The sequence below is a fragment of the Festucalex cinctus genome, chromosome 2, assembly GCF_051991245.1.
Source record: "Festucalex cinctus isolate MCC-2025b chromosome 2, RoL_Fcin_1.0, whole genome shotgun sequence".
In the NCBI taxonomy this organism is placed as follows: Eukaryota; Metazoa; Chordata; class Actinopteri; order Syngnathiformes; family Syngnathidae; genus Festucalex; species Festucalex cinctus.
Genome location: NC_135412.1, coordinates 9,227,555 through 9,253,565, shown reverse-complemented (window position 1 = coordinate 9,253,565; position 26,011 = coordinate 9,227,555). Strand labels below are relative to the sequence as shown.

Below are 26,011 nucleotides of genomic sequence, written 5' to 3'. Positions count from 1 at the left end.
TGTGTGTGACAACCCCCACCACCGATAGTTGCGACGCAGTGGAGAGGTGGTTTTAAAAACATATTTATTTTATATTATATATATTTAAAAAAAAAAATCAATTAATTGATTTTTACAACGATTCAGAGAGATTGATGAATGTCATATTTAAAAATGAAATATGATTACATCCACCACATCAGTGGGGCTCAGAATCTGATTTATAGATCTTTTGAATTCAGCTCATGAAAAATGAGATTGAAAACTTTAATATTGTATTTATATTATTTTTGGGTGTGTTGAGTGGGTATTGGTGTAAAATGCTTGTGTATGAATAGGAGAAATACTTTTTACTTTGTTTTTACTTTTGTTTTCACAATTTTTGTATATTTTGTTACTTGAATGCTAATTGAATGTCCTTTTAGTCTTTGTTCATATCAATAATAATTAGAATACATTAACGCTGCAAGCTAATGTTAACATTTTGTTTGTTATATGCTTAAATAAACTAGTTGTTGATTTAAACAGTTCTCATGATGACTGGGTTTGTCTAAAGAAAAAGAAAAAAAAAAACTTCCTGTTTTGACCCATAACTGTCTATGTGCTACACGGGAACGCTACAGTGTGGGAGGAAGGGGAAGAAAAAGCAGCGAGTAATGAGGGAGCATTAAAGATGTGCTGTTGTTTACCACCTTGTTGACTTGACTGGGGAGTTTCACGCTGTCCAGGCTAACCAGATCAGTGTGGAGCGCACTGAAACGACACTATCTTGAGAAAATGTGGCAGCTACCTCGTGTCATTGGCTGTTATTATTTTTATTTTTTTGCTGAAGGGAGAGGCCTCCTGGCAACGAATTGAGACATGACGTTTGTAAGAGTCGGGCCCAGGAACGTGCATGAGGTCTCCCCTCCCCTGCAAGTACAGACTAACAAAACAGCAACCTATTAATGATTTACATTCATTTATTTTCCGTTTTATTTCTGTGGTCCATGCTTTAAATTGATTTCCAGTAATGTCTAAATATGGTCTAGTCTAGTCTAAATACGGTATTCTGATCAAAATTGTATTAGTGGAATATGATAAGCAGCAAAATCTAGCCGTTTTTATCCATCTCAGGGGGCAGCCATTTTGCCACGACATCAATGTTGCTCAGGTGCCAGGTAACAACCAATCACAGCTCATCTTCAGAAAACAGGTGAGCTGTCAATGGTTGATTGGAACATTGCCAGAGTCCTGGGCAACTGTGATGTCATCTTCTGTCGACAGCAAGTGGCAAAATGGCTGCCCCCTGAGATGCATAACTCATATTTCACAAGTGTAATATTAATCAGAATGTCATGTTTAGACTAGTGAAGTCACATAAGGCATTTGTATTGTGAAGCAATGTTTAGGTTGACTTTCCCATTCAATGAGTTCATCATCAAAATCATAATAATATCCATCCATCCATTTTCTCGACTGCTTACTCCTTACAAGGGTCGCGGGGGGTGCTGGCGCCTATCTCAGCTGGCTTTGGGCAGTAGGCGGGGGACACCCTTGACTGGTTGCCAGCCAATCGCAGACAATAATAATAATAATAATAATAATAATAATAATAATAATAATAATAATTAGTGTTGTTCCGATAACGTTTTTTGGCTCCCGATACCGATACCCAGCTTTGCAGTATCGGCCGATACCGATACCATACCGATATTTAAGGTTTTTTTCCTCAACATCAAAAAGCTGTCCTGCCATTGGTTCAGAGCATTCAAGAGCCAATAGGATATCTTAGATCGGCATGCAGTGAATATGACACATACCAGTGAATGTCGTGCATCAGCAAGACACAAGATGCAGCATCCAAAATCCTAGATTAGCGTTGGAATTAATGGTATCGGCATGTTACTTGTGAGTAGTCACCGATACCGATACCACTGTTTTAATGCTGTATCGGCACCTCTGTCGATACCAGTATCGGTATCGGAACAACACTAATAATAATAGTGATAAAAATAATACATGGGTGAGAAAGGAAGGCCGGCTTGAGAGTCATAGAGCATTATGTGCCTTAACCAACTATGCACACATTATGACTAATTGATGCAGATAGTTATTGGCGCATCCCCTCGCACAAAATACATTACGGTTTTAAATCCACAACATATTTTCTCACACATTAACTGCACATGCTGACTTTCAACTGTCTATTTAATGAATGTGTGTGACATATTTAGTCTTTCTGATTGGTAAAAAATAACTCCGTGCACGGCTAAGTCCAGAAAGAAATGCGTCGCTGCCAGCAGGTGGCAGTGCTGAAATCTATTGGCACATGTGTAGATGATGCGCAGATTACGCATTTTGTTTGTTCGAAACATCAGACAAGCAGTTAGACATGTAGCCAATTTTTTATAATCGGCCTTTACAACATTACATATAGTCACTGGCAGCACATGTTTCAGAAAGATTTTGTGTAGCTCTGTGCCGTTCCACAAAAAAGTGCCGTTTTCACAGTGAACTAGCTCCTCATTGCTCTGTGATCTTCAACTACTTTCACCATCCTGCGGTTTCTCCCATGGACTCAAAAGGAGAAACAAAAAAAGTGTATAGTTTTGCTTTCTTGCATTCTCTTTGTTCAGGGATAAAGCTGGACTGCGACCAAACAAAACCTCCAAAATAAGCACCTATACAAAGGCAACAATGAAGCACATGATCCTTTGTTTGCTGCTTGTCTAGTACAAGTAATTACACTCTCTGCCTGTGCATTCTTATTCTCTGTTTGCTCGCGGCTTTCTGTGTGTACGAGAGTATGTCTCTGCAGGAGGGAGATGGAAAAAGATGAAGGGGGCAGTTACAACGTCGGTGTTGGCCGGCGGTCTGATGAGCAGACTCCAAGTGGGCTCAATAGACCCTAAGGTGGAGACTGGGAAAAGCATTTCTCTTTTGGAAGTTGTTGAGAACCAACACAAACAAAGACAAGGTTCAAATTCACTCCTATATTCACTCTGGCATGCTTTCTCTCTTTCTGCTGTTTGGTTTTGTTTGGCTGACACACATACCATATTTTTAGCATTTGGGGGAAAAAAAATTTATAAAATTAAAAATATATACAGTCAAACCTCGGTTTTCGAACATAATCCGTTCCAGAAGGCTGTTCCAAAACCGAATTGTTCGAAATCCGAAACAATTTTTCCCATTATAATTAGTGTAAATAATTTTAATCCGTTCCAAGTCTAAAAAAAACTTTTTCTAAGTTTTTTTTTTTTTACTATTTTACACCATAATTGCACCATATACTGTTTACCATAAATAGAAAAGGGTAGAAATAGACACTGTTTTATTTTAATCCTATTTTATCCTATCTAAAATGATTTAAAAAAATGCACTTATAGTATTTCTTCAATCTTCATACATATGTTCATTGTTTGCAGCTTTTGGTTTAAGTTGTTTGTGTCTGTATGCGTGTGAGTGTGAGTGTGTGGTTTCCTAAAGAAAGACAGAAAATAGCCCAAAAAGTAAATGTATAAACGTAAGTTAAGGCACTCACATTAACAAAGAAAGCAAATTAAATAAGCGCAGTTAAGCTAGCGTCATTTAGAACATCACTTCCGGTATGCGCTCTTACTGTGAAACTAAATGGTGACACTTCCGGTTTCGGGTTTAGCAGCGCAACTCAACTTACGAGTGCTATGTGGTAACGTGCGGTTGAGAAAACACCGCGCAAACATTCGTAATGAACATTTTAGAAGGAACAAGCTATAGCTGATTCTGGCAAGAAGGTTACAGACAAGAAATAAGGACAACAGGACCCCACCAGTCATTGACGCACACGCTAGTGCCAGACTTCCTGCTGCTATCGCTGCTGGCGAAGTCTGATTCTGTTCAAGCGGCCACACGCTCGAACGCGAGGGTAAGTTGTGTCACGTGAACTCGCTTTCCAACGAACAGACTACAAATTATGCAAATTAGGATTCGTCTCAGTTGCGCAGTTAAAATTGAACATATCAGACTTAAGGAATAGACAGCTTTGTAGCCTTTTCTACACTCGGCGAGTGAGTCGCGTTCAGGTACGCTCGGCTTTTTTCAGTTCGAGAGCCGATTTTTTTTTTGGACGAGTTCTGAGACGTAAAATTCTCGAATGTTCTGGCCGAAAACCGATTTGGTCGAGAACAGAAGCGTTCGAAAACCGAGGTTTGACTGTATATTCTTTAAGAAGGGGTAAAGACAGGAAATTAACGTTTCAAGCCAAGAGCAAAGTCAGAACAAAATGCAAACCTGACACAAAAAGGGCTTGTTCAAACCTGGAACCACTGACTGTGAGGAAGGTTCGCTAACCAAATTCCCCACATCATAGGACAAAATTTAACAGCATAGCATTATTCTCAGAATATTCAGACATCCATCCATTTGTCCTCTTACAAACTTCCCAGCTGGCTTTTGGTGAGAAGCAGGTTACACTTATTACATGATTTATAGGTATCATATGAGATTCAAAATTAGGTTGTAGATCTTTTTTTCCCTTCCATAGAATGGCTATTGGAAGGCTTTGCTAAACACTAGTAAGCAGCATTAAAGATAATGTTTCGGTTAATTTCAAGGCATTCATTCATTGAACAACAAATGAATCATTACTAAATTGCTTAATATAAAAGAGGAAATTTACTGGATGCAGCAACAGCCAATTAAAATGCAGCTTCAGATCGCATGACAGCTGTGTGACTTTCATATACTCAGAAATGGCATCTTCCTCATCTATCATGGCGAGAGACAGATAAACAATAAACCTAAAATTTACAATAAATTGAAGTTTATTTTAATGAATGCTGGCCAATAACCACAACCATTTAAAAACATAACCAGTGTGTACTTTACATTCGACGTGCCTTTTGTCTTTTTAGATTGTCACTGTCTGTCTTTCAGCTGTTTTTGTTGTCGCTGTGTCTGCCAGTGAAGCACAGCAGCCATTAATCACTGGTAAAAACGAGCAGAGGACACCTTAGGGAGGGGAAAGTTCTCTCATTTTTGCTCTGAAAAATGATTTTCTCGATGCACTCCATGGAGAGAGATATGGAAACTGGAGCACAGGTGCTGCCACAAGCACAATAAACATTAACCGACGCATTGCAACCCGCACCCTATCTAATACAGGAGTCACAATTTTGTTCAGTGTGCTTTGCAGACTTATTTAACATACTTTCTAAAGCTTTAACATGCCAAAGACAAATAACCAATGCAATGTGTTTAATTATTCATTATCATAGGTTTCTGGGCCTTTTAATTTGTAGGCCAAAAAGGCTTGCAGGTACCCAGTCTTTAAGACCAATCATTAAAAACAACCTGCTGCTATTAATGTGTGTACTATTCAAAGAATAAATGTCGTTTTCCATTACTAGAAGCCACTATACAGAAGAACAACATGGGAAGCAAACTATGCCATAAAGCAAAAAGCCTTCCAGCACTCCAAAACAAATTATTCCTTTTTTCCCGCCTTTTACACAGTATGCTTAAAAAAAAAAACAGTACTATGGCTACCAATGATACATCAAATGCAAATACAGTGTATAGGCTACTAGGAGAGTTGGTGGGTATAATATTTGCCCAATCAAATAGAAAAAACAACAACATAACATCCCACAACACATTACACATAAATAATATCACATCAGTTACAACTAGATTATGTACACATTGTCAGAAATTAGCCAAAATTCGACAGGTGAACGTGAATTAAAGCTTGAGAAAAGTATTAATTTATTTCTAGAGGGCAATGTTCTGCAGTCCTTGTGTTTATCTAGTTCACCAGGTTCACCTAACATTGAAGCCAATTTCGACTCTGAAAATAAATACCTTCTCCCTTAAACTGAAAGACAATTAGTAAGAAGCGGATTAACAACAATTTCATTATTAGAGTAGAAAAGAAGAGAGAGGAGTTCTGAGGAAAAACATTATTCATTGTGTGAACAATTACAAACAGATTGGGAGAAAATGAGAAAGTATAGGGCAAGTAAAATTGAGTTTACACATGGTTTACTTAGCACACTGATTAAATTCAGATTCCAAGGTAAAACCTCACTTGCCCCTGCCCATTGTGACAGGCAAACCCATGCCCAACAAACGCTAAAAATTAATGGCACAATAAAAGTGTTTTTTCTGGACAATCATTTATTTCTACTCCATCGAACACCTTGATGAAAATGTTTTGCAGCTACATTTTTTTTTCCCTGGCTGTTTTCTAATGGGAAATTAAGGGAACAAGGGTGTCAAAAGAAAGATTTTGTTGATGATCTATTGACCTTAATTTGGTTCACATTTGTGACCACAATTAGGACATTCAATGATTGTTATTGTGACCAAAACTGTACATCTCTTCTCAGCTTTACAATAGCTTCTTTTCACACAAAATGACTTTTGCTTACTTAAAAAAAACAGATGGGCTCAAACAAAATGTGTTTTTCTCTAAGAAGATGTGTATTAGAGGCAGATGAAAAAAACTTTAATTAAAAAAATAAAATAAAAAGCTCAAATGTTGATCGCTTATATCATAATTAGTGTATTTTCCGCACTATAAGGCGCACCTAAAAGCCTTCAATTTTTTAAAAAGCTGAGCATGCGCCTTATAATCCAGTGTGCCTTATATATGGATCAATATTGAGCCGCAACAGGTCTCGCTGTCAAGACGCCATTCGGTGATCCTGCACGATCGGTGACGCGCATGCGCAGAAAATCCCGCCATCTTGGATCGCTAGATAATACTAATACTTTACCTCAGAGAAAATAATAAAACAGCTGTTTATTAATTTTGGGAGTGAATGGAGTTGCCAGAAAGCTGGTTTGTAATCTATTAATAAAGTTTCACTGACCTATCTGACTGTTTTGTTGACATTCCCTTTAGCGCAGCACCATCTAATGGATGCATAACGTAACACTAGCCTCTACTGTAGTGCCTTATATATGGAAAAAGTTTTTAAATATGTCATTCATTGAAGGTGCGCCTTATAATGCGTTGCGACTTATATATGGAAAAGGTTTTTAAATATGTCATTCATTGAAGGTGCGCCTTATAATGCGGAAAATACGGTATCTTTTGTTGAAGGCAAATATTTTCACTATCCAGCAAAAATAAATTAATAAACCATAACGGTTCCATGCTTTTGAAGGGAAATGTGCTTGATTTCATTAATTAAGAATTTGAAGTGAAAAACAAAATACAGGATGTCAAAAGATGCAAAAAAAAAAAAAAAGCATACTGTAAAAGCAGAAATGATCATGTTCACTTCATAATGATGTAATTTGGAAAATGCTGAAATGCCAGGGCAAGAATTCCAGCTATACTATGAATGGGAAAAAAAAACAAAAAACTAATATCTTTTTGAATTCTGACACAATCTCATCTTTTTGCAAGACTTTCAAGACGACACAAAGTCTGAGTCGTTTGCAGGCCAGCCAGTGAGGTCCTGACACGTGACTCATCCTTTGCCGACCTGATCAAAGTGGTGCTGCTGCAGAGATGTAGGTGAGAGCTACTGTCACTATGCCTGCCCAAGTGACGGCAACTGGGCCGAGGCGGGATGAAGAGGAGAAGGAGAAGTGGTGCGAGGGCGGCTGTCTGCATGTCACTCAACGCTGCGCTGGATGACAGAACGGCCCATTAGGGAAGAGAGCGACTTCACAGGCCATTAGGGCAGGCAGCACATGGCACATCGACCACTGAGGGATGGCAGAATTGAAGGTAGGCAGAGGAGAAGATGAGATACAAAAAGACGCACAACTAGGTCTCACTATTTGCATAATAAATAGAATGGATTGTTTAAGACTTCTTGCTAGTTGGAGAGGAAAACCAGATACACTTCAGCCTTAATTCTCAAACGGAGTAACAAAGTGGAGCAAACAAACAATAAGGGAAGTAAAATTATGCCAATATCATCCACTTCCAGAGCCGTCTCCTTGTTTTAAAGCTTCTTGTTTTCAATATGGCCCTGGCTGCCCTCCAGTCATCATTAAAGATAGAGGCTTGAAAATGCATCACTTGCCCCTTATTCTCACCAGGCCCCGATGGCCCCATTTACAGCATCGAGTGGACGTTTGCATGAAAGCTGCACTTTATAAAGTTTTAAAAAAAACAAAAAACAAAAAAAAAACATGCTCAAACGTCTCAATTCCTCTTCAAACTGACTTATCTTTACAGCCAGTTACTGACAATCTCTGCCCATTCATGACACCATACAGTCATGGGGCAGATGCTCTTATTAAAAAAAAACAAAAAACAAACAAAAAAAAAAAAAAAACACTTCTCTTTTTGATGTACATTGTCATTTTTGTTTTTTTGTTTTCTCATTTCACAGTGTTGGGACAGAAAAAAAAAATCCCTTCATGCTGCTTTTCCCTGCTGGCTGGATAAAACTCTTCTTGAAAAACAAAGAATATATTCCAAAGGAGAAAAAAAACATAAAGACAGCATATGAGGCATCTTTTGCACGATTTAGGGACTAAAGAGATGAAGTGGGAGGTTTTTCTTCAGAGTGAGGGAAAAACTGATGACAGCATATTTTAGAAATATACCAAGAAAAAGCAAAGTGAGAGATGGGGGAAGAAGCAGCCCTCTCTCAGAATGGTATCTTTTTGAAGAACTATACCACACGCTTGGAGATCACTATGAGAAAGACAAATGGTGCAATCTCTCAGACAGAACCTCTGAATCTTAAACTCGCAAAACACAGCATATTTGGATCCATTTTCTTTCCAGTTTTATTTATTTACCTTCGCTGGCCCTCGCAACAGCTCCACAATTTGTTAGAAATAGGCAGTGCTGCCTGCTGATTGAAATGAATTATTGTTTAAAACTAAATATGATCGGCTACTAGATGAATGACCATTGGCTTTTATTTCTGAATGCATTTATGAGAAGGCCATTTGTTATGTTGGAATGGTGGTATAAAAATAAAACTCAGTAAAGCCTTCTGAAAACACCTGATAAAGGAAACTATGAAAGCTTAACAAAGCAGAAATAACAATTTCTTTCATTGCAAACACAGAATCCTTCACAGGTGATGTTTGTCGCTACTTTGAAGTCTGCTCTATGTGTGGTTGAACTTATCAGAGTGATTTCAAACAGCTTACGCTTTTGTGGCTTTAATTGCATCAGGGGGACAGCAAAACCATCTGGATGAATGTTGGATTCAAAGCATTTCCCCCGCAAACCCATCACTGCTTTACTGTACACCCCAATCAGTTATTGAGTCGAGAGACATCTTAGTTGTCATTATACAATAAATCACACTTACGCTGACGAGCATCTGAGGGAACGGTCCTCGAGAATTTTCAGCAACATTGATTGGCGGGATCACCCAGTCTCGCTTTTGCCTTCGGAGCCCCTTGGAGGTGTTCCGGCTCGTCCCCGAGAACATGATGACAGGAGGCGGTGCTTGGAAGGCTTCCTTCTTCTCTTTCCTCTCAGCAACCTTCCCCTCTTTTGTTGTGACCTTTGAGACACCAAAAAGCATGATTTGTTGATGCCAAGTAGCTCAATGTAATGCAATATATGATTTACAATATATCATTTAGAAAAATGTCCCTTTCATTTCTTTGCGAACTTTTAACTCATTTGCTCCCAATAACGTGTAAATACGTTTTTTAATGTTCTAAGTGTCCCAAACACGTATTTATACGTTTTTTTTTAATTATTATTATTTTTTTATGCTAGAGCATACAGAAGGCTTTGATGCAGCCTCTCAACTGCAAAGAACGGTTGCAGAGTGTCAAGATGGACAGTGACTTTAAACTGGACCAGAAAATTGCCGCTGTTGTCAAATCCAGCTTTTTTCATTTTAAACAGCTGGCTAAGGTCAAAAATCTCCTATCTCAGCAGCACTTAGAAATGGTAATCCATGCCTTTATTACACCTCGGCTGGATTACTGTAATGCACTTTATTTTGGGATCAGCCAGTCCTCCCTCCAGCGTCTCCAGCTTGTCCAAAATGCTGCTGCTCCGTCTCCTTACTGGTGCCCGTAAGAGGGAACACATAACCCCTACCCTGGCCTCGCTTCACTGGCTGCTCGTGAAATTTAGAATACACTTTAATATTCTTCTATTTGTTTGCAAATCTCTCAATGGTCTTGCCCCACCTTATCTCGCCGAGCTCTTGCACCCCTACACACCTGCCCGGTGCCTCAGGTCAGCAGACCAGACTCAATTGGAGGTACCGAGGGCTAAGCGGAGGCTTAGAGGAGATCGAGCCTTTGCTGTTGCCGGTCCCTCCCTTTGGAACGACCTTCCACTAACTATGAGGCAATCCCCCTCTTTATCCTATTTTAAAACACGTCTTAAAACACATCTGTATTATTTGGCTTTTGGCACACCATGAGACTTGTTCTTGGTGTTTTGTGGTGTGTATGAATTATTTATTTCTTTATTCACTTGCCTACTTCTTATTAATTTACCGGTGTAAAATGGATTTACTTGTAGTAAAAAAAAAAAAAAAAACAACAACTTGTATACGGACTTCAAAATGTTTGTTGTTCTTGTTTTGTTACCTTATTCTTTACTGCACAACCGATATTTGTGTTTTTGTACAGCACTTTGCATACAACAATGCCTGTTCTTAAAGCGCTTTATAAATAATGTTGAGTTGAGTTAATATTTATGGTTGCAGAACTTTAATTGTTAACCTTAAGTTGAAGTGATTTTGTTACAGTATGTTCAAGTAGATCGTCACTTGTAACGTTGTATTGGGTTATTGGTTTGAGTGCTGAATGACGCAACACATGCTCAAGGGCTACAATAGACATGATGATCCAAAGGTTGTATCAGCTTGCTATTTTATCAACATACAGGGATACGGGGACGGAAAGACAAACATGTCAAGAATCCAGGCACAACCATCATTGCTGAAGCAGGGCATCACTTGTGCTCTCTATCTCAATCACTCTCCCCTGAGCTATCCCTTGCTCACATGCTCCCCCATGCCCTTCTCTTGCAGTGATCTTGTTTTTCTCCCTGACAGCTTGTTTCAATAACAGGATTCCTGTAGCACTGCCATGTGTATGGCTGATGACGTATAAAAAAACAAAACAAAACAAAAAAACAGCAGGAGTATACTGAGATTTGCCAGGTATTAAACACTTTTGTTGTCTCAGACATTTGCCAAACTAATGAACAAGCGAGTGTTCTCTGCTTTCGTATGCAACCAAACATTTTTAAATCGGAGAGGAAGAAGAGCTAGTCATTTTTCGATGCATTTTGCTTTTATTTGCTGATTTTACATATTCCTTTAGCAAGATGCAGCCACATATTTTACACGAGAGACTAGCCTCTTATTTTATGCTACCCAATCAAATTTTATTGGTGATCTTAAACTTTTTAACAGACAGGAGAATGCGGAAGGTTTTTGTGATTGTCGTGGCACACATCCACAAATGTGGATATTGTCCTGGCCCCCTGCTTTTTTTTTTTTTTTTATCCTTTTCACAGGATTATTCTCTCTTCTGAAATGGTTGAATGGGCTGAACATTTGCGCCTAAGTAACGTGTGCATGTAAAAATTATGTCAGCACTAAAATTCACCTCCACTGAAAAACCCAGCAGTGATTTAAGTTTTTTTTTATTTATTATTTTTTTTTTAATGTGTGACTATTTTCAGCACAATAGACTACTTGTTTCTGCTTGTCATTGAAGAGAACGTTATAATTGTTTCCTGCTTTGTCCTCATCAATTTGTCACAAAGTGTCCCAAAACTAGGGGTGTTAAAAAAAAAATCGATTCGGCAATATATCGCGATACTACATCGCGCAATTCTCGAATCGATTCAATAGGCGGCTGAATCGATTTTTAAACTTCCATTTTTAATGGAAAAATATTAAACAAAACGTCTGACTTCGGGTTAGGATTCACACCTCAAGCATGGAAGAATGTTATATGAACGGAACATTAAGCCTTAATATTTTGTTTTAATGCTGTTCAAACATGAAACAGATTACAACCTGTATAAGACTAAAGTTTCAGATAAATAAATAATACATTTTCATACAAATCTTACACTCTACAAGTTTACTGATTAGTATTTTCTAAATTTGAATGAAAAAAATCGCAACAATCGACTTAAATTCGTATCGGGATTAATTGGCATCGAATCGAATCGTGACCTGTGAATCGTGATACGAATCGAATCGTCAGGTACTAGGAAATTCACACCCCTACCCAAAACCAGTCGCAATCGTCACCAAACTACATATGCACAACTCCAATATAGCCCACTTCAACCTGTAAAAATATAAAGATGAATTGCACCATATCTTGGATTTTATTGACATCGTTACAGCTGCAGCTGCCGTGAAAGCACTCTGTAGAGTTTAGTTGGACTGAGTAAATTTGAGCTCCCATGAGTAAAATCCATTATCACCGCCCCAAAATCAAAAGTATTTTGCCAACTGCTTCTATATTTCGACAAGTTGAAGTGGAGATGCAAAGGGATTTGCGTATGAATTTTGGTGACGATTGGTCGTAGTTTTCAAACATTTAGCAACATTTCTTAGATGGACAGCGAGCTGACTCGCTGCTCTGTCAAAGAAAAAAAAAAAAAAAAAAAAAAAAGAGTAAAAGTTGGTCGGATGTTCGATATTTGCGTAGGGACCGTCCACAAGTTACATATTTCACGGTGACATAGTCAATCAATCAATCAATCAATCAATCAATCATTCCATCAATCCATCCATCCATCCATCCATCCATCCATCCATCCATCAATCTTTATTTGGATAGTACGTGCATCTTTCATACCTTAAAATGAAACTCAAGGTGCCGAAGAACAGTAAAACATCCATAACACAATAAAAAGAAAACCCATCCCTCACCCACAACATCCCCATAATCATACCCCCCCTCCCCCCACCACCACCACCCAAGAAAAAAAGAAAAAAACAAGAAAAAAAATCATGGAGGGGCACAGAGACGACTGCCCCATATGCAGGAGTAGACCAGCCACCCCCATGAGGAAACACTGGAGCTAAAAATTAAATGACAACCAATTAAAAAATATTAAAAGCTAGAAAAAAAAAACAGAATAAAAGGCTAAAAGCAAAGCTTTAAAGACAATATGAAAATGGAACAGGGAACTAAGAAAATAAGTCAAAATTTTTGTTTTTTTTTATTCTGAAGTAGCTGAAAATGGTAGACCTTTGCAAACTTAACATCAAACATTGGTAGTATCTATCATTCTGAAAAAAAAAGGGTTGAAATAAATTAATTAAAATACTATCCATGGTGAGGTACGCATAGTACAATGATGTATTTTGGCATTGTGTTTGACTCCAATCTGAAATCAAGCGACTGAATATATTGCTAAGCAATCAAACGAAGGCATTTACAATTTGCTGAGGAAGCACAACTCTTTCCATGTAAATAGATATTATCAACATTGGTACTGCATTTGAAGCACCAGCCCACATTAGTATTGCTCATACTTTTTATGTCCTATTTATTATTCACCTTTATTTGATTAGTTTTTTCCATCAAGAATTTAGCATAATATATCATGTCCTACTCGATGATCAGGAATACATTACATTTTATAATACATTTCCATTATACTGTATTTAGAAGAGCAGTAATAGAAGAGAAAACACAATGAATTGTCTGAGTGTGTGGGTGTTTCTGTCAAAGTACCAGTAAATTTGCTGTTGTAAATTTGAGAGATATAAAAAAAACAAAAAAAACAAAAAAACAAAACAAAAAAAACAAACAAACAAACTTCACAACCACACATTTACATATAAAGAAGACATGTTTTATGTTTTCTTATTTTTCTCTCTATACTACTTGTGTGGAATATGTTGCCTTAGTATTTCACTCGCAAACAAGAACATTTTAGAGTTAAAAAAAAAAAATGCATTCGGAGAAAAAAAAAGCCTGGTAAAAGTTAATGGCTTCTGGAAAATATTGAGTGCTGGAGCATACAAAAAAATGTTTTCTCCTTGGCTCTCTGTGTTTTTTTTATTTTTGCTTGGTCAAGGTCCCTCTGAGCTTTGTCTTGCATCTGCCAGCAGAAACAACACTTCCGAGGTTTATTTCATTAAAAAGACACCGAAGAGAAAAGCTTTTAAGACCGCTTCAAATGTGTCAAGCAAACATCCATATGGTATGGATTAGTCCGAGGTGTGGTGCATGAGGGGGCTTGGATGAAGGCAATGTGTTTAGTTCCAGCAGCGTTTAATTTCCCCTTGAGAGAGGTGTTGAAAAGAAAAGTGGTCATTCAATTATGACAAAACTATTTACAGGCAAAATCTTGACTACAAAAAAAAAAAAAGGACAAGAAAGTACTCAGGCTGCTATGTCAGTTTTGAGTTTCACTTCATGGAAGAGGAAAAAAGTACACTTTCAAGAAGCACATGAATTCTAGCAACACACGGCCACTGTTTTTTTTTTTTTTTTTTTACACAAAATAGAACCTGTCCACGCAAACACACACACGGACATTCCAAACACCTCGTCTACCGTTTGACAAGTTTGCTCAAACATGCACAGCGTTGTTTGTTTTCAGGCTTCGTCAGCAGACCACGATCTGACAGACACAAGCCAGGTCTGTACAAATGCATTCTTTTTCTTCAGCCAGTTCCAAGCTTGCTGGGGATAACTGCAAGGGATTGTCGGGACAAGTATCAGTAGAAAGATGTGTTTTGGGGGAATGGAAATCAAGCAATGAAGAGAAGGGTTGTCAGTAGCGTAGGTGACCACCCCCCTCCCCTTCTCCACACCTAAATAAGTAATGCTCTCTGTTCCTTCTTTCTTACATGTGCAAATAGGTGCAAGTGAGATCAGAGAGATACTGAAAAAAAGAAAACAACTAGTGAAAAACAGACTTGTATTGTGCCCACCAGGGCTGCATGAGGCTGACAGGGTCTTTTTGCCAGCCAGTGTATAAGACTGATCAAGTCCTGCTGCTCACAGGCACTCTCACTTTTTATTCTTACACTAAACAACTACAGGAACTGATCAAAGAAACAGATGCCCGCACTGGCATTGAACAAAACTGCTGTCAGCTCTAAGAATTATTGTAATTCGCAGCCTCAGACATTCAATACACTTGACTGTAAATGTATTTTCGTAGGTTCTCACTACTTGACATACAACTATGATTATAAAGTGTGATCAAAAGTGCAAATTGGTTCCAAAATGCTAGCGTATCACGCAGTTTGGAATCTGTACAACTATAAGCCGTGGTTTTTACCCTTTCAACATATTTTTTTCAAGCTGCCCCTTAACACATTCACTGCAAGCCCAGCAAAAAATGCATCATTTGACGTCTTTTCCGTCAATGGCAGTGAATGAGTTAAGAATCTAAACAACAGTGGTGTGCATTGAGGACCTTCAAAACCTTCTCTGCTGGCCTATCTAAAGATGATCAAAAGCACTTACATCTCCAGTCACACCAAGTTGGCTGCACAGCTTTCAGTCATTTGTCTGTCATTTTTTTCCCCTTGTCCAATCAGATCACAACTTCTTTGTGATATCATGTCAATAAACTTCCCAGGGTCTTCAAACTCAGGATTTTTGGCCAATGCCAAAAGGACACAATTGATATTAACTCATTCACTCCCAGCCATTTTCACATTTCGCAATCCCCTTCACTCCATGCTCTTTTACTGGAATTTGAATAATTTTGCAAGGCCAACAGACTATTGTGTTCTATTGCTATAAAAACATGGAACCTATCTAAAGAAAGATTAAAGTCTCTTCTTACACCAGGAACAAAATGTATATTTCTATCTGTTTCTGTATTGTAGCAATTAGCATTAGAATCCAGCAAAGTTTCATCATTATTCACAATCTATTTAGAATTGTGAGTAATTGAGCTTATGGTGCTGGTTGATCTCTTATACTCTGTTGCCACCTGCCGGTCATTTGTGTAATAACTAACATTTCTTCAACCCTTTTTTGCAGTTGAGAGGCTCCATCAAAGCCTTCCATATGCTCTAGCATTAAAAAACAAACAAAACAAACATATAAATACATCTTTGGGACACTTACTTTTAATTTAGAACGTTTTAATACGTTTTTGGGAGTGAATGAGTTAACCAAACTGAACCAATCCTATTTCAGATTCAATAAACAGAGTGTCGGTGTCAGATGTGATCGGGCTGCCAGATTTGATCGGGGTCGCCTGCAGGTGACGTCACGCTACAGGATTGTCCGGAAATTGTCCGTTTACAATTGTTCAAAATAACAAAATTTATGGACTAAAATTGTAAAAACGTAAATAAACCGAAAAATCTAAAAGCATGAAACTTTTAAGAGTGGAAAAAAAAAAAAATAGAAGCACCTTCGCGCTTGTCACTACAGCAGTTTGGTTTCTTTTTGTAGCTGTTTGCAAATCAATCACAATAACAAAAACAGTCTTAATGATAATAGGAACACATTAGCAATCTAAACTGACAATACTTGTCACATCTGAAACAATTATTTTGTGTATTTATCAGTTATTCAATCTGTTTTATTATTTATTCAATATATTTTGCATTTATATTTTTAAGTTTATTTACGTTTTTTTACAATTTCAGTCCGTACATTAGAACTTTAATACTTTCTTTCCAATGTCAACTGGATAATTTCCAGCCAATCCTGTAGCGTGACGTGTTCGGTTAGGCGACCCCGATACGATCTGGCAGCCCGAACCCATCTTACCCCGACACCGGCTTGAAGGCCTTAGGTGATGATGTCAGCATTTTACTATCCTTTGATTGTTTCAGCTATTCCAGTGGCATTGAGTGAGAATCTGGAAACTGAGAGAGAAGGATTGTTGGACATGATGGAAAATGTATTTTCAAGGAAATGGAAAAAAATAAAATAAAAAAAATCTCCCTGACTGTAGCAACAATGACGTAAATATCTCTGACTATACTTATGCTACGTTCTCACCAAATCCGAAAAGGCGAACTGGAGCGTTTCAACGCGTAGAGTGTTTTTGGAACGGTTGCTGCTCATTCGTGCTTTCGTGCTAACCGGAGCGGAGGAGGCGTGTCCCTTGGTGAACAAGGAAGTGGAGCACTTTAGCGAGTCAACAAAAAGTGAGCACCGCCAACTACTTTCACTTCTTTCCTGGGACTAAACAGCCGTGGCACTGTTTTCTCCTTTTTTGAGGTATGTGATAGCACTTTCGCTTTTTTAGTGGCGGCCAGCATTTGAGCTAAAAAATAGCTTTGGCGTTAATAATAAGCACTGCTGCTAACTCGGTACAGTTCAAAAGCAAGTAAACAGACTTACCAGCACTTTCTTGATCATCATTCTGTCACGGCTGGCCGGGTTGTTGCGCTCGGGGTGACAATAGAGAGGACGCTGTGTGTGACGTGGCCCGTACTCGAAGCCGATTGGCTACCGCGAGGCGAAACGCGAAAAAAGTTCAATTTTTTGAACTTCGACGAATATGCGGATTTTCGTCGCGAATGTGCAGATTTTAGCTGCTGCGCACCGCATCCCAACGCGCGAAACGCGTCCTCCGCGCCACCCCACGCACTTTCGTTCCGTTGCGCGCGAACTCCATTGACTACAATGCAAACGCGCCGCCGAATCGCCGTCCCTCGCTTTTGGTGAGAACGCAGCATAATGCTGTTAGCAAAAGAGGATGGACTTTGTCTATGTTTCTGTGTTGATGAATAAATAATGATTGTGAACTGTATGCTGTCGTAAAGAGATTTAGATTTGAACAATATAATGAAAGATAAACCATTTCAATGTTTGTGTCGCCAGGCACCACAGCTACTTGTTTCCCAGAGTTACTAGCAACTCAGCATTTTTTTTTTTTTTTGACAAGCGACAATTTTCGATTTTTTTCCTAGCGAAATACATTCTTAAAGTGGGGCTTTGGTCCTGCGCAAACTTTCTCCCCAAAGTTTTAACTGTACTCATCAACAGGGTGAGCGGTGCCTCGCCAACACTGCGAAAAGCAACCAACACAAAGACAGGAAGCAAATATATGTTATCTAGCTGTTTGAATTTGAAATCATAACCAAAAAAAAAAAAGAAAAAGAAAAGAAAGAACATTCCAGAACACACACTTATGCTCGATTGCTAAACACACAAGAACAAGAGCTAGTGAGTGTGGAATGGTTGCAACCCCCGCAGCAATGGTGCCTTCAGCCTTCGCCAGCTGGCGAGCGGCCCGGCTCTTCCCCTCCACGCCATTGCTTCCCAAAAATTCTGCACGCTTTGATATCAGCCAGGCCCTCACTACCCAGACATCTGGAAGTTATTATTCAACAGAGTGCAACAGACATATATTTTTCTGTTGTCTCTGCGCTTCACTTTTTGTTACTCCTCTTGCTGCATACAGCACATGTTGGGCCCAATGTGAATCATGTCTAATCCACAACCCGCTCGCTCACTTAACATTCTCCTCAGGATAGTTACATTAGTTGACTCAGTAGGAATGCTCACTTCTACTAATTGGCCGTTGGCCCAACATGCTTCCCTTCGTGTCTGTTGGAAAAGGAATTGACCTAATTTCCCCCTGTTGGGGCCAAGAACAAGAATTTATTTCTACTTTAATGTAGAATGAGCTGTCAAATCCCTAATTCAAAAATAGGTTAATGTATTTGGAAAACGCCCTCCTAACCAAGCCAGCTTCACTGATTCCCCACAATTGTTTTCCCACACTTGCATTGAGTATTTGTCTTGTAGTTACCGTGTATACTCGGTTCATAAACGGACCTATTCATGAGACAAATACTGAAATTTACTGCAAAGGACAAGTCAACCTGAAACATTTCTTGACAGTAATATATTATATGTGACCTCACTAGTCTAAACATTTGTGGAATATGAGTTATGAAGCAAAATCCAGCCATTTTTATCCATCTCAGGGGACGGCCATTTAACCGCATGCTCTCGACTGAAAATGGCATCACAGTTGTTTAGGGCTCAGGCAACGACCAATCACAGCTCACCTGTTTTCTGAAGCTGAGCTGTGATTCATTGTTACCTCAGACCTGAGCAACTGTGATGTCATTTTCACTCGACAGCAAGTGGCAAAATGGCCGCCTTCTGATATTGATAAAAACTGCTGCATTTTGTTGCTTAACTCATATTTCACTAACAAAATATTAACCATAATACCGTATTTAGACTAGTGGGGCTACATAGAACAAATAGTTAATAATTTGTTGGGGGGTTGGCTTCCCCTTTAAATGATCTGATCTGATAGGGTGCTTAACTCTTTGATTATATGACGTATCGATATGTCATAAGCGTCACATATGACGTATATTTACGTCATATGCGTTTTTTCAAGCAAGAGTGTACAGGAGGGTCTGGTACAGTTTCTGACTGAAGGATTAGGCTTGACTGCAATGTTATTTAAAAGAATCGGCCAGCAGGTGGCAGCAAGTATAAAATCAGCCAGTATCACGCAAGGATCTTGTTGCGGAAGAACAGAAGGAGGAAGGAGGAAAATGCACACGTTTTTATCCATCTCAGGGGGCGGCCATTTTGCCACCTGTTGTCACCTGAAAACGACATCACAGTTGCTCAGGGCTCAGGTAACAACCAATCAGAGTTCGCCTGTTTACTGAGTTGAGCCATGTGATGTTCACAAGCTGAGCTGATTGGCCGTTACTTGAGTACTGAGCATGTCATTTTCACTTGACAGCAAGTGGCAAAATGGCCGCCCCCTGAGATGGATAATTAATATTCCACAAACACAATATTTAACAGAATGCATTTTTAGACTCGTTGGGGGGTTGACTCTTCCTTTAACACAACCAGTTGCTTCTTTTTGTGTCCACCAACAGCACGGGCTTCAGGTCACTTCCTGATTAGCCATCTCAAACACAAACAGTAAACATATTCAGCAGTAAACTGATTTCAGTTAAACAGCCCCTTAGCTAGAATTGGGAGCTGACGCTTATGGGGCATTTGAAGCTTGGCGACAGTTGTTGCCTGCATGTCCTCTGACAGCAGTTGATTAGAAGAGGACATGTCAAGGGCCTGTGGGGTACCCAAGGCATAGGATGATTTCAGCTTATGACTGAGGGCAATCACACTCTCCCCTTGTGACAGCATGATTCTATTACTTTTAACCATGTGCTACTCCACTTCCTTCTCAATCTCTCTGAATTCCTCAAACCCCAAGGAGTGTTGACCTGATTCATGGCTGTTAGCATCACCGCTAGTCGGAATGTAATATGAGGCTGAATCACTGTCTGATAATTACAAATTGAAGTGAAGTGTTCTTGTGTTATTGTGACTTACCTCATTCTCATTTCGTTGAGGTGAAGGGGGGTCTATCAGTGCCAGCTGGATCACAGTCTTCCAGACATGCGAATGTGGACCACTTGCTGTTAGTTTAAACTGGACTGGCTCATCCAAGGTAGCGCTTTCTCCCTGAGCAAAGACGGACCCATCTGTCCTCACACTGAAGTTGGGATCGCTGCTCTCGAAAACCACGTCTTTGTTCCCCATGCAGTCATCAAACTTTACTGTAGAAAAGAGGAGGAACATTGAAGAAAATGATTCCTTTAATGCAGCTGATGAAGAAAGACACACACAGTTGAGAAATACACTATCACAATGTGAGATCTGGCTCAAATCCATCTATGATTATTTAGGTCAAGCTTTCACAAGAATAAAACTCTTGACAGTTCTTTCAGTGTCAATGCATTCTTGTTGTTGTTTTTCCCCAACAGACCAAATATTATGAAAACAAGTCTGTTGTGGGCAACCCAAGATCTTTGTGTATCAAATTGACACTATTTAGGGAAAAAAAAAATCATAGATCATTGAGTTCTATCCATATCACTTACACCTAAAGACACTTCAGTATTTCAAAAATTCGAAGGTCATAATTGAAATACATGTACCCGTTTCAACCAGATTTGTCTCATGCTTGATGCTTTTTTCTTCTGCTGTTGCCTTTGACGACTAATGAGTGCATGTCAGTTTGTATTTTTCACAGCAGTTTATTCATGTATAACTTCCATGTTAAAAGTATGTTTGTATGTATGTATGTATGTATTATCAGGGCCCCAGACAGCCTCTAAATGGTGGTGTTTTGCTCCTAAAATTTGAGACATTGCAAATCAAATTTTCATCTGCCAGCTGGAGCCTATCCCAGCTGGCCTCGGGCAGTAGGCGGCGTACATCCTAAACCGGTTGCCAGCCAATCGCAGCATGCTCAGAATGACATATTTAATCATTTAGGAAGAAATACTGAAGAAAAAAGTTTCTGGGATGAAATAAAGGGGTTGAATTAACACATTCAAGCATTCTTGCTCTGTGTGCACACTATTGATTCAAAACAGTGCCTAGATGCAGCAAATGAGCTTGAAATACAAAAAGAGAAAGAAACATCCACCCACTCCGACTTCTTTAACTATAATAGGATTTAGATATTGTATATTAAAGTGCAGTTATACCAGAACTGCTTTCTCTTCAGTATATTTATCTGTATGATCTGCAATGAAATTAACACAGTTCAAGCGAGGCTGAGTCAGAGACAAGTGCTCACTATGCTCGCCGATTCTTGCTTCTTTCCTGCCTCAAGGCACCCTATTCTCTCTCGGGGATTTGAATGTCTAGACACATTGCATGAAACCCTGAGCTGAAGGCTGTCACTGTTGTCGTTTTACATCGTCTTCTCACGTCTGTCAGACATCAGAAACAAAGCTTCCGTTGCAAGTAGTCCACCCGACTTTTTTGCTTTCTTGGACCCTCAATATGCGTATCCTGTGTCACAATCCTTTTCTTTCGGAGCAGATGGGCAGAAATCCAGAGAGAGTTGACATCCTGTCCACTCAGTAAAAAGGCCTTTGTCCTGAATTAAACGGGAGGGGACAGAACATGTTTGACAAATAACGACAAGAGGCAAAATGCACTCTCACCCTCATCTAAGTTTCTAAGGCACAGTGTACAGAAGGGAGAAATTATGAAGAAGTGTCAGTCTTGCTATCCTTCAATTGTTGGGCCATCACTCTTAAAATAGCAAAGAGACACATCGATGGTACAGCATTTGTGAAATCAAAACAAAAAGGAAAATCACAGTTTACCCTATCACAACAGAATTGGAAGTCTTTTCAATCAATGGACACTGTGGAAGGTCAGCTTGCTGAATAGTTTCCGCTGTCAATAAGGAAATTGGCTACAGGAATGCCATCAGACTGAAAAACATTTGTACATTTAATAATTCTGTTTTTGAGACTGAAATGGCAATAAAGGGCATCAAAAGTTTTTACTTTTCAAAGACGAGGAGCTGCGGCATACCACTATGTTCAACGTAACGTTTTTAACTCTTGCGGTTAGGCAATTAATATTGTTAAAATTAGAGCTGTCAAACGATTACATTTTTAATCAGATTAATCACATCTTAGAATTTTGATTAATCATGATTAATCACTGACTTAAAAAAGCTTTTTATTTCCAATATATTTTGCCCACTAAATTTGAAGCGCACCTGTTGTGTTAATTCTTTCGACATTTAATGTTATGAGGACGTCTTCAAAAATGTATATCCACTGCACACACTCATCCTGCTTTTTCTAATCAATTATTTACATAATTTAAAATGGGAAAAAAATTACCTACGGCATATGTAAACATTTATTAAATTCTTTACTTTAATGCATGTACCGGTAGTTATGTTTATTGCTCAAACTCAAACAGCTACCTTTAATGTAACCATCCACTGTTGGCTAAAAAGGATCATCTGCAGTCAAAATTAATAATGTGATTAATCTGTGGTAAAGCAATGATTAATGCGATAATTTTTTGTGATTAATTAATCAATTAACGCTTTAACTTTGACAGCACTAGTTAAAATATAATTAAACAACTTTCCATAATTCATCAAAATTAATCACATTTTTCTACTTCTATTACTTGAGTAAAATCTTGACATTAATGTAAAATCATCAAATGAAAAAGTGTTTAGATTCAAAAACTGTACCAATAGCTTGAACACTTGTGTCAAATACATCTGTTGAGCAAAATGATCAAAATGGATTCAGCTTCTTTCTTGTTTTCTTCCCATAGAAACAATTTTTCAACTTCTCGCTTGCAGGTTTAGTTCTGCCCACGAGCACAAAACTCCCGCAAACGTTGATTTGTGAGGCCCCGTGGAGGTAACTTGAGCAAGGGGATTTTGCTCTGAGATGATACGCCAAAGACGTACAACTAATATGCTATTTGAATTTGGCTTTGCAAAGTGTGAAACGACTGGGTGGATGATTCCAACAAGCATCAAGCACGTAAAAAAAGTCATCTTCATGCCAATCCTCCTCTAAGTTTGGCTGCATGTGTGAGAAGAGGTTATAGGCCACCGCAGGAAGTACATATAATTGTGTTAACTGAGTTCATTTCTTTTAATGGTTTGAATCAATACAATTATTCTACATAGTTAATGCTTTGGCTTTGACAGCCCTAATTTGAACACATTTCTCATGTTGTCATTACGTATTCACATGAAAACCCGAAGTTAACCTGCCATATGCAACTAAATAAGAGAGAGTCTCAAGTGGGAAGAGATAATTCCTTCATTTTGCATGACAGGGGGAAAAAAGAACTAGAGTGTTGTGCAAGATGGTGTTTGTTATAATCAGTCTCTTAAACTCACAGAACATATTGATACATATTTTGAAATTCTTTAAAAGTTTGAAACAGTGACCCCAAATAAACAGTGAGTAAAGCATCATCAAATTATTATTATTTTTAATCATTGTTTATTACATCTTCCAGCCCACATGGATAGGCAATCAAGTACAATAATGTTTTGTTAAAATTTCTAACATGGCAAATAGTTTGGTTGAATAGGATTTAAGTACCGTATTTTCCGCACTATAAGGCGCACCTAAAAGCCTTCAATTTTTTTCAAAAGCTGACCATGCGCCTTATAATCCAGTGCGCCTTATATATGGATCAATATTGAGCCGCAACAGGTCTCGCTGTCAAGACGCTATCGGTGACACGCATGCGCAGAAAATCCCGCCATCTTGGATTGCTAGCTAATACTAATACTTTACCTCAGAGAAAATAATAAAACAGCTGTTTATTCATTTATTCATTTTGGGAGTGAATGGAGTTGTCAGAAAGCTGGTTTGTAATCTATTAATAAAGATTGACTGACCTCTCGGACTGTTTTGTTGACATTCCCTTTAGCGCAGCACCATCTAATGGATGCATAACGTAACCCCAGCCTCTACTGTCGCGCATTATATATGGAAAAAGTTTTTTAATATGTCATACATTGAAGGTGCGCCTTATAATGAGGTGCGCCTTATAGTGCAGAATATACGGTAATAATTTTGTTCCCAAAACATCCACACAGTTATAGGTTCGAACCTAGGCTCTAGTTTTTTTTTTTGCGTGGACTTGGCATACACTCACTGCGGGCAGCCTACTTGGGTTTACTCTCACATTTCCAAAACATGCTTCTTAGGTTAATTGGAGACTCTCAGGTGTCGTTAGGAGTGAATGTGAGTCTGAATAGTTGTGTATACATGCCCTGAAATTGGCTGGTAATCAGTTCAAGTTTGCTTCTTGTGACCCCAGTGAGGATATAAAAGATGGATGCGATGAATAGATTTTGTTTTCAAATCAAATTCTGATGTTAATCAAAATGTCATAACATGAAGATTGACCTTACAACATCAGTATAAAAAAAAATACCTATTAAGAAATAACACTGCAACATGTCAGAGAAGACATGGTCACAAACAAGGTGTTGATTATTAACAACACACTGTGAACGTGCAACTTTTAACAAAGGTGACATGAACCTCATGCACCTGTCCACCCACAAAAAGGAGAAAACCAGTAACAAGAACCTGTTTTGCACCAATTAAAGAAAGAAAGAATGCCAAGATTCCTGCATCAATACAAAAAGACCTCCAGGAGCTCCTCAGGTCGATGCTGCTAAAAGAGGCCTTACATGAATGAGACAACAGAGCAGAGAAGCCCAACGGCACTGTGCTGCACCTAAACAGCATCTAAGGCAAAATGCCCACATTGTGCATTGATCTGGTGCCTCCATGTTCAAGCAGCCAGCCAGTCACATCCCAAAAATACCGAAAATACGATAGCTCAAAGCATCACAAGAAGGAAACTAGATTTTGGTGTTAATCAATAAGTATGTTTATTGGACTAAAAACAAACAAACACACAAATCTAAACCTTCAAATTAAATTGATTGAGCACAGACTTTAAAATGCTTGCAACATCCTCAACTGAAGTTTGATTGCAAAACCAAATTCTACTCACTTGATTTGTTCTTTTTTCTTGAGTACCACAATAATCAAAAGAATCAAGGCCGATATTACTTGAGTGTTTTTATTTTTGGACATGAATTTGGAGAGCTGTAAAGTTGCCCCATTTACGACACTTCCAGGTTTTAATCAGTAATGACCAATCATCCCCTCTAAACATTACATCATCCTTGTTGGCAAAAAAATAAAAATAAAAAATAAAAAAATAAAAATCTGAAAGGAGCTTCATAGCAACCCGGCCAATCCTGGCCAATCGAAGCGACTCCCAATTCATTCCATTTAAATTTTCTCCATGCAGGAGATTGTCACAAAAGTACATTAACAGTAAAATGAACAGCAAGAAGTTGGCCACTGTGAATGGGTATTTGGAGATCGCCTTCTACCTCTGATCGTGCATCCATGTGTGACCCTCCCCGCCCCACCATCACCCATATTTGAACCGCGCAGTCAGGCGGGTTCACATTTTTAAGGTAATTATAATAATTCATTCAATTGATTGATTTCTACAATGATTCAGAGGGATTGTCCAACGCTGGTTTTCATATTCAGTTTTACTGCAAGTAGCCAAACACAAAGGAACGCACAACAGTTTTGACGAGTGTTGAAAACAAAGTAAAAGGCAGACACTCCATGGGAGAGGGAAAGATGCATGGAAGATATCTGGATGCAGCAATCAGATGAATTGAACATTATCGAGGGGAAAAAGCTCATAGGGATATTGCAAATGCAAGGTTGAAGATCTCGACTGAGAGCTAGATTAATATGTTTTTACTTGTTCAAGTGTGGTGCGGAAACACCATTCGGATGACAGATGTCAC

At 38.7% G+C, this 26,011-nt stretch overlaps 1 protein-coding gene across 1 annotated transcript in view; it reads right to left on the bottom strand.

Annotated features, from left to right (window-relative positions):
• LOC144013617 (cadherin-4-like) overlaps window positions 1-26,011 on the bottom strand; it is a 273,004-nt gene that overhangs the window by 75,368 nt on the left and 171,625 nt on the right. The window contains exons 4-5 of the mRNA XM_077512700.1: window positions 20,191-20,417; window positions 9,240-9,437 (exon numbers count right to left, since the gene is read on the bottom strand). Coding sequence (XP_077368826.1) covers window positions 9,240-9,437; window positions 20,191-20,417 — 425 coding nt within the window. The remainder of the gene's footprint in view (window positions 1-9,239; window positions 9,438-20,190; window positions 20,418-26,011) is intronic.